The sequence below is a fragment of the Culex quinquefasciatus genome, chromosome 2 (assembly GCF_015732765.1).
Source record: "Culex quinquefasciatus strain JHB chromosome 2, VPISU_Cqui_1.0_pri_paternal, whole genome shotgun sequence".
NCBI classification, from domain to species: Eukaryota; Metazoa; Arthropoda; class Insecta; order Diptera; family Culicidae; genus Culex; species Culex quinquefasciatus.
The window spans coordinates 94,613,208-94,629,448 of NC_051862.1; the positions used below are offsets into that span (position 1 = coordinate 94,613,208).

Below are 16,241 nucleotides of genomic sequence, written 5' to 3' on the forward strand. Positions count from 1 at the left end.
ACACACCAAGTTGCCAGTTCCTCCTGACAAGTGATCAGCTCGCCGATGTGTTCACCAAGGGCCGAAGCTGTTTCGACCGAGAAGCTTCGAAGCACTTTAGGTTTGAGAGGGGGTGTTGGAAGTCAACCCTAAGTGCGGCCCTGGTGATTAGTTTAGTTTAGCTTTAGGCGCAGTAGGCTTTGCCACGCGCATCTTTTATATAAAAACCACCCACTCTGTGTTAACCCTCTTTCCCCGAATAAACGCCAACTCGTCAATCAGCACCCAAGCGAATGGAAGCTCGTAAAGCACCAGATTTGATAAATCCGGTCAGCCACTTTCGCACCGAATCCGATGACGATGTTTTCACAAAAATGGGTGGCAACTTTTCCCGTCGTTCAAATTCTTCCTTCTCGCTCACGTCCACAGGGAGGGTAGCGAACTGGTTTCCAGACAATTTTTTAGCGTCCTTGCTCAAACTGCCTGGCTTTGCAGGTAGCTCTTCGGCATTCTTTAGCTTCTTCAAATCTGCCGATCCTGCTGGTGAGGACCGCCTCTTTTTCTTGTCGTGAGGCATTTTTTGCACTTTTCAGGAGCTAAAATCCAGGAGTACCTAACTGAATGATGGTCCACAAATGAATGTCTCAAAAGACTAAAGTTTATGCATCCTAAACAAAGTCATTGTCCGCTAAAGAGCCCAAAAACTAACGACGGATTCCCAGATTAAACTGAAGGGTTTGTGATATCAAAAAGATAAGCTTTTCGGTTATATTTATATTTTTGTTTTATTTTGAAATTTCAAAGTAGCGTTTTTCGTTTGATCTTATTACTTTTGATAACAATTAAATATTGATTTTTGTTAGCATTTCCATTTTTTTAATATCAAGTGTACTTTTTTTCCTTGATTTCTTCAGATATACTTTTACACTTTTTTGTTGTTTGCCTTAGCCATTGTTTTTTTTTTATAAAATAAAGTTGAATTAATAGATGTAAATATCTCTTTAATCTTATCATTTAGTAATTTTTCTTGTTTCTTCTTTGTTTTCCTTTTCTTTCTTGCTGAATGCACGCGCCAAGAGAAACTGCAGATAAAGTGAAAATCGGATGTACTATTCGCGCAAGCGCAGCTCAGCTTTAGCCCATCCTATTTTCTACCGGAAGTGCACTTTCGTCTCTTGTTTTGAGTTCTGCTGCGACAGCGCGCGCGTGTGTGTGTGTGTTCGAGTGTCACGATGCGTTTTGCGTGTGTGTTTGCTGATTTAATTGCATGATTTTTTGTGTTTCACGAATTTGATTTTGGGGGTGGCTGGCAGCAGCCGCTTTCTCCAATTTCTTTTGCGCTCAAGTAAAACAACTTCGAATAATAGTTGAATATATCTTTATTTGTTGTTGTTGTTGTTCTCTTTACTCTCACAAGCTGGCAGTTTAAAAAATATACTTGATTGATTTTATGTATGCTTTTTGTTGTTGTTGTATAAAACAAACTTGCTTTTACAGAAGCGATCTAATATATATTAAATTTGCTTTTTTTATTTTTTTTATCTTTAATTTTCTCTAACGCTGCGCATTTAGTACATACTAAATTAGACAATAATAAAATAAATAATGTACCATTGTAGGTTCTACAAATAAGCAAAACACTATGATTATTGTTGATTTATCCCTCTCAAAATAATTGTATCTCTTGTGTACCGAAACGACGACGGTTGAAAAGGTTTTTGCTTCATTTTGTATAATATATTGCAAATAAATTTTTGTTGTTTTCTTCTTTATATATTATCATTTAATTTTCTTCTTTTTTTTTCTCATTAATATTAACCAATAAGTGGCCGACGACCGTGCGTGCTCTCTTCATGACTCCGCGTTCAGTACTTCGTGCCTCGTTCGCCACGCCACAATCTGCACATTCTTTCTGTCTCTTTCTCTCTTTCGAAGATCGTTGCGTCCCCGTCGTCGTCGTCGGCCAATCCACTAACGCTATAAGACAAATAGCTATCAACTATTTTCTGCTCCTCTTCTGCGCGCTGCTGTAATTCTCCTCCTTCTTACATGCTAGAGTCGAAATTAAAAAGGGGGTTTTGTGTGAAGACTGATAGAAAAAGAGGTGTAACTTGCACTTTACTGAAAATATTGGTTGGACTTGGAACCCAAAAAGAAGAGTGTTTTATCTCTCTCTGAATTAACTTTTGTGCTGCACATATTTGCTATTGCTATCATACTGGAAAGCGCGCGCTTTTACACACAACGTTGTAAGATCAACGTAGCCATGACTTAAGAAATGTTTGACTAAGCCAAGGTTCTTTGAAAATTCCCGACAGGTGACAGCACTGGTTACTGCGATCGACGGATAGTCACAGGTTGCTTAGATCATGGCTATGCTGATCTTAGCAACACACAACTAGAGGCGTCGCCCTCAATCAAACACGCACACGACTATATAAAAAGGGGAAGCGAATTTTGCGGCAAGCATGACTTTACTTTCTGGCGTGAACACAACAAATTGGAGACCTTGAACACCACACCCTCTGCCCTTGCCCTTGGCCCATTTAAGCTTGCAATTTTTTTAAAACTTTCTTTCACATACCGAATACTAGGTAGAAGAACTTGCACTGCACAACTGTTTTTTGTTTTTCTTGAACTTTTTTTATTCGTTTGTAAAATAAAGAAATCAAGTTGTTCTCTACTACAAGCTGGTGGCGACCCATCGGCACACTGGCCACATACTGGCCACATTTTGCGCGGACATCGTGTCGTGTCGTTTCGTGTGTGTTTGTTTGTGATATTTGCAATACCTTCCAGTTTCTTTTCTCGCGAAACGAAACCGAAGAACGTGCGCGTAATTAGATGCCGGTAGAAGAGTTGAATCTCGTTTGTTTTGCTTTTTTTTTTCTTCGCTGCTGACTTGTGTGTGTGTGTGTTTTGTCTTCGATTAGGATAAAATAAATATTTTATTATTTAGATACTTTTCGACTTGCTTTTTTTTATACACAGATTGTTGTTAAAAATATTCTTCGTCAGGTGCTTACACATTAAGGTTTTCTTCCTCTATCCTTCGTGTCAAATTTGGTTCCAAATCAGCTTTAGCAGAGTGTTTTAACTGTGTGTCACTTATCTAAACATCATTTTTTTTGCTGGTTCAAGGGGACTATTATTTGTGTTCTGCTCTGTCTGTCTGTGTGTGTATTCTAGGCTTTCTCTATATAATATGATTTGCGAAGACGCTACCACATAAAACATGTTGCTTTCTTTTTTGTTAATAATTTTCCGCTATAAGAGTTTTTTTGTGTGTGTGATTTGATGATGATGCGTGTACTGATGAAGGTCAAAAAGGAAAACCCTGAAAGCAGTTGCTTGCGCCCCAAACAGGCTTGGTGGCGGCCCTGTGTTTGTGTTACACAGTTATATAGTACAAAGAGTTTTGGAGAAAAAACGTAGACTGACTTTCGCTTTTTTGTTTTTGTTTTTTGTTAGGAAATCTGGCTCCACTAGTGTTGCGCGCGCTTTTGCTTTGTTCTCTCACTTTTGCTTTTTGTCGTTGCGCGGCGAAGGGTTATACAAATAGTACGTACTTTCGACAATTTCACTAGCGCAATTTTAAGTTAAAACAGAAGAAGGTCGTCCAATTGGGAGGGGCGTGTTGGTTTTGTAGTACAGTTTTGCTGCTCATTCTTGCTTTTTACTTAGATGTGTCGTTAGCGGATCATGTATGTTTTTGTAAAGATTTTAACTGTAAATAAAATGAAAGGAAACGAAGAAGAGAAAACGGATAAAATGGAGATTAAAAATTTGGATATTTTTTTTTCGTTAAAACTAACTTATTTCTAAACATTTCGGAATTTTGTGTTTTGCAGCAAGCACAATTGTATGTGTGTAACTTAGTTTCTAGTAAAATAAAAGCTTTGCGATGTGCAAATAAATGAGCAAAAAAATATTCAAAAGCTAAATAGAGTAGACGTACTAGTTTTGAGTCTACTAAGCAAAGCTCCCAACAATTTAAGTTTTTTCTTAAGCTTCTTAAGTAATCTGCTTGCAAATTCTCTGCATTTTGAAAACATTCTAAAACATTTAATTTGTCGTCAGTAGAACAATTTTTGCGGAAAGTTTGAAAGAAAATTGCTGAATAAATTTCGAATTGAATGGTGAAAATTAGACGGCACTGTCCATTGCATGCGGCGCGCTATTTTTTTAAAATGGCACCCCAATTGAGGTTTTGCAGCGCGACTGTGTTTCAAATGCAGGTGGCGCCAAAATGGGGTTACTTGCCAAAAATCGTATTCCTTTCTGCTGGATTGAAGAACAAAATCGCTTATTTCTCATGATTCCCTGCATCAATCTTAATGAAACTAGTTGCAAAAGACGAGAAAAATTTTTTGCTTTAAAATAATGAACATCATTTTTTGGGCGCGCAGAAATTTGTGAACTTTTTCTTTAAAAAACATGTTTTGGAACACGAAAAAATAGTTTCCATATCTATCAAAGAAATAAACAGTTATATAAATGATAATAGATGTGTTAACGTATATTCAACAATTTTCATTGATTTTGACAGACTTTCTTGCCAAATAGTCCAAATTACTATCTTTTCTAAATTTACAGTTTTCTTATAGAAAAATCTAACAAATATTGGAAAGTTATACACCAAATTGTTGGAAATAATTTTTCTCATACGAATCCGGAATAAGTTTTATAAAAATAATGATTTTGAAGGTAAAAACACATTTTTTCGAAAAATCATAGGTTTACGCTACTTGTTCATAGGTGGCAACATGTGTCTTTTAGCTTTGCTGCAAATCCTCTATACCTTCGAATAAGACGTTATTCAAAGTCAAAAAGACACAATTAACGTAATTATGCGCGTGGCGCGTCGAAAAACTCAGTTTTTATTTTCAAAAAATCATATCTTGGAAACGTACGGTTCGACATCACCAATTTTTTGATATGTTATGTGAAATTTTCCGAGGAATCCGATAAAAAATATTTTCAGACATAGGCTCTTTGGTCCAGACACGGTCAAAACGCCATTTTAAGTTTTCATACGACTTTTTCAAATATTAAGCTAGATTTTTTAAACTTCTTACTTTTTTTCTCAAATAGCCAAACTAATCACCTTTCTTTTGCACAGCTAAAATCGGATGAAATGGCACGGAGATATGATTTTTTTTTTTTAGAAAAGTGGTTTTTGCGAAAAATTATGAAAATTGCCATTTTTCGAACCACCCTAGCACGATGTAGGTCACCCTAATTGCCAAACAAAAAAAAATGCGAGTCTAATTATTTAGGCCAAGGAACCAAAAGTTTGAGCCCGATCGGAGAAGTTTTTTTTCGGTTTAGGCTCTTTTCAAATGGAATTTCTGTATTTATTTACACAGGGCAGTTTGACGTAAAATTACATCACATTGAATTCAACTGCAGCTTACGTACACACCCAATTACGTAAATTTAACAAAAACAATAATTTATATATTATAGCCGTTTAACGTTCAAGTCAACGCACAATGAAGTCTAGAAAGCCTAAATCTTGAAAGTTTTCAAAAAAGTGTCCACGTGGTTTATGGATACAAACAAAATTATGACAGTGAACATATGAATCACTAGTTATTGAAGTTTTTTAAATGCAGTTTTTTGCAAAAAAACACTCCTTTTCTTTCAGAGGCTGAAAAGTCAACCAAAAAAAAAACAAAACTAAAAAAAAAAACAATATTTTCAGAAATGGTCATGCTATGTCAAGACTTTTACTGGTAAAAAAGTCACGTTTTTAACAAAAAAAAAAAATTGAAAACGTTGCACGGTATCAAATTCTAAAAATAGAGTAAAAAAGTTTTTTTTCCAACTTTTTTTTCACGTTTTCTTAAAAAATATCATTTTTTTGTTGATAAATTGGCAACACTGCCGAATTTAATTTTAATCAACTTGGTCCTAAGTAATATCTACAACTGTCGAAGATACCAAATTGATCAGAAAATCTGTTCTCAAGACACAGATAATTCAAAAGCATAAATGAACATTAATAATAAAAAAATCGACGTCAGGGATACCCTCTGATTCAATTCCTTAGTAAAATAAGTAGCTGTAAAAAAATTATAAACGAAATCGGTTAAGGTTCGCTTTTTATCGTTGAAGTTGGTAAAAAAAATCTCTTCATACAAAAACGTTTTCTTTAAGCCGTTAATAACTCGTCAGGGTTAACTCGGATTGTTTTGCGGTCTTTGACAAAGCTGTTTTTCATACAATTTTACATAAGAAGTTTGAGAATACTTGACAATGAAAAAAAAAAATGACTTGACAATAATCCGACACATTTAACGCCACCTTCAAGCGGAATTTTGAAATTTTTGCTTTGGCCCGGCCCATACATTTTTTCGATTTTTCCCATAAAAACTTCAATGATAAAAAGCGACCCTTAACCCTTAACCGATTTGGCTCAAAATTTGCACAGTTACTTATTTTTACCTAAAGAACCGAGCCAGGAAGTATTTCTTACGATTTTCCAAAATTTCATTTTCATTCATTTTCTTGTATGTTCTGACATAACGATGCCTGTGTGCTCTTTTGTACTAAGTTTTCTGAGATTAATATCTAGATAGAACAAGAGAGCACACAGGCATCGATAAGTGAATTTTACATGAAATTCATGTGTTTTTTGTTTCATGTTAATTCAATTGCCATAACTTTTATAAAATTAATGAGTCAAGTCAAATCAATAAACAAACCTAAAAAATATAAAATAGCATTAAAATTTAATGCCCTGTTACCAATACAATTGTGCTGCTTTTGTGTTCGAATACATGTAATTTAGACTTATTAAATAATCACCAATGTCATACGAAAGCATTCATCAAACGAAAACAAAACAAGAACAAACCGAATCATAGCATGCGTAACGCGTGAATAAAGATAGAGTGATGTGATGTGATCATGAAAAACAATCCCTAAAAAGAACGTGTGTGCTGTGCTGTGATGATGCGGTGGGTGACATAACCAAGTGTGGTGAATAAAAGATACTTGTTTTTTGTTGACAACGAAAGAAACTTATAACGGAACAGATGAGCAAAACAAAACACAACTTAAAACTCTAAAACAAATAAAAAAACCGTTGTGATCTCTCACAGCTGAAGCCTCGAGGCGAGATGTCAAACAATATAAAATTAAATAACAAAAGACTTTTGAACGCACTAGGTGTGACAAGAGACAAGCACAAACACATTTGGTGAAAGATTCACGTGCGCGCGCGCGTCTGTCGTCGTAGGGGTGAAATGATGGTATTGACTATCATACGTGAGAATGCTTTCGGTCATTGTCGTGGTGAGATTTGTTTGTAAATTTTGACTTGTTTCAGTGTAGGTGTGTGACTGGGTGTGTGTGAGTGAGTGTAAGTGTATCTGTGTGTGTTTGTGTTCGTGTAAAGAAGGGAAAAAGGGGGGAAGAAAAGGTGTAAAATCCAATTTACTTTTTCTTCAGTGTAAAGAATGACCGTCTCTTTTGTTCATCTTTCTGTGATGAGGCTGGCAACGTTAACGAACGGCCTTCACCGCTAGCGTCAAGCTCGCACTGGGCTTTCAAAGCAGTTACCCATTGGTTCATCTCGAGGTCGTCGTGACACTGCTGCAGGAATTCGGCGCCGTTCGACAGCCTAAAACGAGAACACAAAATTTCACATGCATTAATACATAGTTCCCAGCAGTCCTTCTTTCCAGTATTGCCATACTTTATTCTGAACACATGCTTCTTCTTGGTGTAGTCAGTGGCAATTTCGATGCGCGCTCCCTTCAGCTCTAGCGGCGGTTCCCCGCGGAACGTCTGCTCCGGGACGAGTTTGGCCGACTTCTGGTCCTTGAAGAACGTCAGGCGACCGTTACGGGCCACGCAGTAAACCTGAAAAAAAGGAAAGAGAAATGGGGTTAAAGTTTTGATGTATTTCCAATGAACGCTTGACGAGCTCTCTTGGCCAAAAGGCAAAACAAAAAATAAGAGAAAACACTTCCTCCTTAGCAATACTCCTCGGAAGGCACAAAGCGGATATAAATCAAAGGCATTGAAAACAGAATCCTGACAACAAGAAAAAATCATGAGATTCTGTCTGATAAGATGGCATCAGCAATGGAACAACATAATTTAGGTCTGAGGAAAAGCATGTATTTCCATCCGGAACCTAATGTAGACTCATCAGCACTTCGACGTTCGATCACAGCTTCTGTAATGGATTGGAATCATAAACACTAATACTACAATTTTGAAAAAAAAAGTGTTTCAAACCTAATTTTAACCAAACATTTGTTTGTACAAAAAATACCCAAATATGTATGATATTGTTTTAATAATCCCTAAATTTTGGCTCAGAATAAAGTGAACCAGACGAAAAAGTCATAAGAAAAAATATTTCTAGAGTTTTTTTAAGGTTCTAATAAACAACATTTTCATTTTTTGCTTTTTGGGTGTTTTTTGAACCGTCTTGAGTCAAAGACGTATTAGACTATGAAGGAGCCATTACACTACCGTAAACAAACAAACTCGCACTTTTCGTGTTTGACAGTTTGCCAAACTCGCACACAAGGCCAAATGTATGCAAGCTGACGTTTGTACAAACCAATCTAGGCAAACAAACAAAGCAGACAAACTGGCAAACTGTCAAGAAGTGCGAGTTTGTTTGCGGTAGTGTAATGGCTCCTTTACAAACAAACAAACAAACTTTTTAACAGTTTGGCAGTTTGCCTGCATTTGTTTGAAGAAACGTCAGCCTGCATACATTTGGATTTGTTTGCGAGTTTGACTAACTGTCAAACACGTGCGAGTTTGTTTGTTTGTTTGCCATAGTCTAATACCTTATTCACGGGTATTTAAAAACACCCAAATGCAGAAAAATAATAAAATTTTGCTTATAGGACCTTTGAGAAAAAAAAACTCCAGATTTATCGTTGTGATTTAAAGATTGATTTAAAAATTGATAAATCTAAAATTTATTTCACAAAATCAAAAAAAAAACAAATATATTAGTTGTGCAAGACAAACATTTTGGAATTGAAAAATAAAGTTTTAAAAACTGAAAAAGAACATTAAATTTAGAATTTTCGTTTTTTTCTATTTAAAATCTTTTTTTACAAGAATCACTGCGACTAAACAGAACTGGCAACGTTTCTTGAGGAGGGTCATTTAAAAAATACGCAACTTTTCTTTACCGAGTTTCTTTTGAGCTCCGTACTTAGCTTAGCTTAAATTTAATTTGTAATTTTTGAAATGCTCATGTACAATTTGGCTTGAAAATAAGTGAAAAAAAATATTTCAAGAAAATGCATACCAAAACACATTAAAATTGGGAAAAAATTCAATCTTCATGATTTTTTATTTTAATGTAGTGAAAGAAATCATTGGTAAAAAAAATACTTTTTGCAGTTCAAGGTTTTTTTTTCTTCTAAATATTGTTCTTCTCTATGGACTGGAATTTTCAGGGCAGTGGGACTAAGTTAGCTAAGATATTTTTTTTTCCTGATGGATTTTTCAAGGCTGTAAATCGGATACTTTTCGAGGATTTGGAGTTGAAGTCTCTCAACGTTTAGATGCCGGATTCGGAGTCCGCTAATTACACAGTTCAACAATAAATCAAATGTTTCTTGTCTCTGAGACGAGTATATGTGTTCCTAGTAGAATTTTTCCTGCTGAATCCGAATCCGGGTCCAGAATTACTCCAAATGGTCCCAATTTTGAGATACACCCGTATGAAATGCTAGTTTAGGCCAAAATTAGCTACTTTGTCGACTATTTTACAAAAGAACTATTGAATAAACAACTAAACCAATACATGTATCTTATAGTTCACGTTTTTCCCTTTCTGAAACACCCCTGGTTTTTAAAATTTGATTGTTTCTACGCATATTTATAGCCATTTTAAAATTATATTTTCAGTTGGTTGTCATTCAAGTTTTTCCAACTTGCATGCAAGTCAAATTATGCTGAGATATCAATAATAAAAATCAAAAATGCTTTGCAGAACGTTAAATAAGTATGTCTCGGTAATCTAATTGATCATATTTCATGTAATTTTGTCTGCTGAATCCATTCCTATCATTAGATTTTTTCAAAAAGGTCAGCTTTTTGAGTAAAAATTGAATTTTCGATGATTTTTTCAAAATAAAATCTATTTTATGCAAAAGTATGACTTAGAGATAACTAAATGTCGATGTCTCGTCAGTCTAACTGATAATTTTTAATGTGTTTTTGTCTGCTGAATCCATTCCCATCATTGGATTTTTTCAAAAAGGTCAGCTTTTTAAGTAAAAATTGAATTTTCGATGATTTTTTCAAAATAAAATCTATTTTATGCTAAAGTATGACTTAGAGATAACTAAATGTCGATGTCTCGTCAGTCTAACTGATCATTTATAATGTATTTTTGTTTGCTGAATCCATTCCCATCATTAGATTTTTCAAAAAGGTTAGGTTTTTTTTTTATTAAAAATAGAGTTTTCGATGATTTTTTCAAAATAAAATCTATTTTATGAGCAATTCTCTTTGAAATCGGCCGATATCGACCATTTTTTTGCCTTCCTCACTGAGGTAAGGCTATAATCCTGCTCTAAAAATGAACTTTGAATCAAAACGTCGTAGACCCACCTTCATGTATACATATCGACTCAGAATCGGAAACTGAACAAATGTCTGTGTATATGTGTGTGTGTATATGTGTGTGTGTATGTGTGTGTGTGTATGTGTGTGTGTATGTGTGTGTGTGTATGTATGTATGTGACCAACAAACTAGCTCATGTTTCTCGGCACTGGTTGAACCGATTTGACCCGAACCTGTTGCATTCGACTTAGTTTAGGGTCCCATAGATCGAGTTTTATACAGATTGAAGTTTTGATAAGTATTTCAAAAGTTATGTATAAAAATGTGTTTTCACATATATCCGGATCTCACTTAAATGTATTGAAACTATGTCCGGGTCCATCATCCGACCCATCGTTGGTTAGGTTATCAAGAGACCTTTCTAACGAGCCTAAAACATTGAAGATCTGGCAACCCTGTCTCGAGATATGGCCACTTAAGTGATATTGATGTACTTTTTGGAAGCCGGATCTCACTTAAATGTATGTAAACTATGTCCGGCTCCACTATACGACCCATCATTGGTTGTGTTATCAAAAGACCTTTCCAACGAGTCCAAAACATTGAAGATCTGGCAACCCTGTCTCGAGATATGGCCACTTAAGTGATATTGATGTACTTTTTGGAAGCCGGATCTCACTTAAATGTATGTAAACTGTATCCGGATCCACCATCCGACCCATCGTTGGTTAGTTTATCAAAAAACCTTTCCAACGAGCCTAAAACATTGAAGATCTGGCAACCCTGTCTAGAGATATAGCCACTTAAGTGATATTGATGTACTTTTTGGAAGCCGGATCTCACTTAAATGTATGTAAACTATGTCCGGCTCCACTATACGACCCATCATTGGTTATGTTATCAAAAGACCTTTCCAACGAGTCCAAAACATTGAAGATCTGGCAACCCTGTCTCGAGATATGGCCACTTAAGTGATATTGATGTACTTTTTGGAAGCCGGATCTCACTTAAATGTATGTAAACTGTATCCGGATCCACCATCCGACCCATCGTTGGTTAGTTTATCAAAAAACCTTTCCAACGAGCCTAAAACATTGAAGATCTGGCAACCCTGTCTCGAGATATAGCCACTTAAGTGATATTGATGTACTTTTTGGAAGCCGGATCTCACTTAAATGTATGTAAACTATGTCCGGATCCACCATCCGACCCATCGTTGGTTATGTTATCAAAAGACCTTTCCAACGAGTTCAAAACATTAGAGATCTGGCAACCCTGTCTCGAGATATGGCCACTTAAGTGATATTGATGTACTTTTTGGAAGCCGGATCTCACTTAAATGTATGTAAACTATGTCCGGATCCACCATCCCACCCTTCGTTGGTTTGGTTATCAGAAAACCTTTCCAACGAGTTCAAACATTGTAGATCTGGCAACGCTGTCTCGAGATATGTACACTTAAGTGATATTTATGTACTTTTTGGAAGCCGGATCTCACTTAAATGTATGTTAACAATGTCCGGATCCATCATCCGACCCATCGTTGGTTAGGCAATCGAGAGACCTTTCCAACGAGTTCAAAACATTGGAGATCTGGCAACCCTGTCTTGAGATATGTACACTTAAGTGATATTGATGTACTTTTTTACTCCGGATCTAAAAAAGAGATGAAATTTTTGTATCTGAAAGAGAAGAAATTTCATATCAGCCATTATTGGTGATAAGTGAGGAAGGCTCCAACCACATAGGTGGATTAAGTTTGTTTTTTGTTGTACAAAGTTACACAAAGTTTGAGCCAAATAAAAAAATACAGCAAATAAAAATGGTCGATATCGGCCGATTTCGAAGAGAACTGCTCATAAAATAGATTTTATTTTGAAAAAATCTATTTTTACTCAAAAACTTGACCTTTTCGAAAAAATCTAATGATGGGAATGGATTCAGCAGACAAAAATACATTAAAAATGATCAATTCGACTGACGAGACATCGACATTTAGTTATCTCTAAGTCATACTTTAGCATAAAATAGATTTTATTTTGAAAAAATCATCGAAAATTCAATTTTTACTAAAAAAGCTGACCTTTTTGAAAAAATCCAATGATGGGAATGAATTCAGCAGACAAAAACACATTAAAAATGATCAATTAGACTGACGAGACATCGACATTTAGTTATCTCTAAGTCATACTTTTGCATAAAATAGATTTTATTTTGAAAAACATCGAAAATTCAATTTTTACTCAAAAAGCTGACCTTTTTGAAAAAATCTAATGATAGGAATGGATTCAGCAGACAAAATTACATGAAATATGATCAATTAGATTACCGAGACATACTTATTTAACGTTCTGCAAAGCATTTTTGATTTTTATTTTTGATATCCCAGCATAATTTGACTTGCATGCAAGTTGGAAAAACTTGAATGACAACCAACTGAAAATATAATTTTAAAATGGCTATAAATATGCGTAGAAACAATCAAATTTTAAAAACCAGGAGTGTTGCAGAAAGGGGAAAACGTGAACTATAAGATACATGTATTGGTTTAGTTGTTTATTCAATAGTTCTTTTGTAAAATAGTCGACAAAGTAGCTAATTTTGGCCTAAACTAACATTTCAAACGGGTGTATCTCAAAATTGGGACCATTTGGAGCAATTCTGGACCCGGATTCGGATTCAGCAGGCGAAATTCTACTAGGAACACATATACTCGTCTCAGAGACAAAATCGTGTTGGACTGTGTTATAAATTACTTTACAAGGAAGTTTTGGTGGAGTCGGATCTTTTTAGAGAGCTGAAGTTGGAGTCATCGACTTCTCCAATAACAAAATAAATAAATCTTCGCATATCTTACCTTATCCCATGACCGGTTCGATGCCTTCTTCGTCGTAGACTCCCACTCGTGCTTCCGGGTGAGGATACCTTCCTGGGCGCCCTCATCGGTTCCTCCGGGGCTGGGACGATCTGTTTGCGAGTCGCGCGAGGGAAAGATGAACAATGTATTAGTTTTTCTGCGTTCAAAACCTTTTCCTGATGTTCAGCAGCAACTAACTTCTGGCCAATACAAATCGCTAATAGAGAGAACTGATAAAATTTTGAATTTGGAAAATATTCTGGTAAACATTTCATTCTAAAAGAACTGCTGGAAAGTTCGGGAGGTGTTTATCTACTTTCGCTGTTTCATGGGGCAAACACAATCGGTCGGTCTCGGTCTCTATCACATAGTTAGGGGGGGTTGGCACTACTTGACACTATATTTAGGTTTGCTCTAAATAGAGGGAAAGAAACAGTTCACGAAACAACAAACAGATCATGCACAAAAGACACAGTGAGAGATGGTTCTACACTACCGTAGTTTTATGAGAATTTAGGGATAATATGAGATAAAGAATAAGAGCACAGTTTTTTTGGTTTGTTTTCGATACCTCCTTCGTCGTCGGATACTTCGGCCTTGGAGGTGCCCCGCTTCCAGCGGAAACTCCGGAACGGGCTCTTGGAGCGAGATCTTCGGCTGACTTTGGACGCGCTGGCACTGGCGCTGCTGGCGGAGCGCTCTTTCGGCGTGCCCGAGTGCCTCCGCGGGGTGGTGGCGGTGCTGGTGCTGGGTGCGTCGGTGCCAGCTACTTGCGAGGTTTTTTGTTTTTCAAATGAGCGACAAATGTAAACGCAAACAAACGTGTGACACAAAATACACAAACACAAGTAAAAATGATAAAATGTAGATTTTTTTTCTGGTTGAAAATTTTGCAATTTTGTTGGGTTGATTTAGCCGATTTGTGCGCTCCCAGCACCGAGTGCGATTTTTTTTTGTTTCCAAGTGATTAGCGTCCATCCCGGATTGGTCTCTCAAATCAGTTGAGCGTTACGTTACACCAAAAACAAAAGATAAAAGCCAAAACCACAAACGAGAATACTTACTGGAAGGGTATTTGGGCAGCGTGCCAGTTCGCGAGCTCGCAGGTCTCGGAATCTGCTTTGCTTCCCGACCCGGTTTAGTTTCGGCATGCACTGTACAAAGGTGTTAAGTCACGTGTAAAAGAAACAATAATCATGCCTTATAATAAATCAGGTTAAAAAAGATAACTAGGGCTTTGTTGTAAAGTGTCATTATTACTACTGATAATACCAACAAGTTAGTCCTTAACTAGCTTACCATAAGCACCACCACCAAAACCAAACATTAATCATTACCAACTACACCGAAAAAAGTCGACACTTAGATTCTATACATTTCTAAATATCCTACAGACGAAGAGAAAGAGACAAGCGTTTCCCAAATGTAGAGCAGAAAGTAGACAAACACCGCATTTTTTTCTTGAAAGACAGAGGGATAAAGATTCGTTTGCGTTGTTTTACCCAAGAAAAATAAAAGCGATTTAAAAAACCCAAAATTAAGCACTGGTTCAAATAAGCACGATACATTCAAGCACTGGCTAGCGGGTAAAATTTAGAACGTTTCTCGAATGAGGGTTAGTAAGGTCAGTTGATAAGTACCTGGCTGGGAAATAGGTCTTTCTTTTTCTACAGGTGAAGTTGCGCGCATAGTGACTGATTAAAACAGTGTGTTTGTGTTAGAAATTTAGTCAGATACAGTTTCGATTAGTTGGTTGTTGTTATTTTCGTTGGCAGCGTGTAAGAGTGTGAGCGAGTAAGAGAATTAAGAGTGTTAGTGTGAGTGTGTGATTGTAAAACGGCTGCATTCGATCAAAAGGTTATTTTTTAAACCAGCCATGGCATCGTCGGAACACTTGGTTTTGTTTAAAGTCCAATCTAGCACGGAGCTTTGGTGGCATCAACGGAAGTCATTGAGTGGACTTAAGCACACACATTCCAGATTATTTTTTTTATCATTTTTTTTTTAAACTTGTTGATCGAATGCAGTCGTTTTGTGTACTTTTGGTTTGTTTAGCATTTTGGAGCAGCGGTGAAAGAGTGGGACTCAATATTAAAGGTACAGGGATCTTTTACTGATGTACAGTTCAAATAGCTTTAGCACGCGTGACTCGTGGCGTCTCTGGACAGAGTTGTTACGTTTCAACGGGACAGGACTTGGGGAAGACAAAGTCTATACGTGATAGCGGTTCAATGTGATTAGCAATAGCTAGGTTGGGTACCGAGTATATTCATGTTGAGAGTTAGTGGATGTAGATTAGATATTAGTAGTAGTAGTTGTAATAACCGGCGTTTGGGCGGGGGTCAGTGAACCTGGTACCAAAACATTAGAAGTAGTCTCAATTTACCTGATTCCAGCTCCTTCGTGGAATGTGGCGATCCGGGCGCATCGGCCTGGTCTCGCGCGGCCGCTTCCGCTTGCCGTGCCGCCTCTGCTTCGGCTTCCGCCGCGGCCTTTGCCTCCGCTTCCGCCTGCAAACGCTGACGTTCAGCCTCTTCCGCTGCCTCCTGGCGACGTTTCATTTCTTTGAGCTCAAACTGCAAACAAGAAGCCATTTAAAATTCCAAGTCTTCAAAGTCTTCCAAGTCTCACCGTTGTCAATCGCTCCAAAGCGCTGAAACGTTCCTCTTGTGCTGCGGCGGACTTCTCGAACGCCTCGTGCTTCTTGATCAGGTTCTCGACCTCGTCGATCGTGTGGCCGAGCTCCGTAGACATCAGGTACGGCTCCTGCGCGATCAACCAAGCCTCGGCGACGGCGGCGTCACGGGCAAACTGATACACTTCCAGAACTGCAATGAAAACAAACGT

The 16,241-nt window shown here is 37.0% G+C and overlaps 1 protein-coding gene across 7 annotated transcripts in view; it reads right to left on the reverse strand.

Annotated features, from left to right (window-relative positions):
• Positions 1-850: 850 nt before the first annotated feature.
• The window catches only part of LOC6036877 (spectrin beta chain), an 86,900-nt gene continuing 71,509 nt past the window's right edge, over positions 851-16,241 (reverse strand). For 2 of the 7 annotated variants that reach the window (XM_038253119.1, XM_038253120.1), the window contains exons 5-12: positions 16,026-16,222; positions 15,781-15,970; positions 14,459-14,548; positions 13,966-14,160; positions 13,395-13,504; positions 7,685-7,851; positions 7,427-7,609; positions 851-3,706 (exon numbers count right to left, since the gene is read on the reverse strand). In XM_038253119.1, coding sequence (XP_038109047.1) covers positions 3,703-3,706; positions 7,427-7,609; positions 7,685-7,851; positions 13,395-13,504; positions 13,966-14,160; positions 14,459-14,548; positions 15,781-15,970; positions 16,026-16,222 — 1,136 coding nt within the window. In that variant the 3' untranslated portion in view covers positions 851-3,702. Of the gene's footprint in view, positions 3,707-7,426; positions 7,610-7,684; positions 7,852-13,394; positions 13,505-13,965; positions 14,161-14,458; positions 14,549-15,034; positions 15,089-15,780; positions 15,971-16,025; positions 16,223-16,241 lie in introns of all 7 variants that reach the window. The other 5 variants (XM_038253122.1, XM_038253121.1, XM_038253124.1 and 2 more) reach the window with 5 other exon arrangements.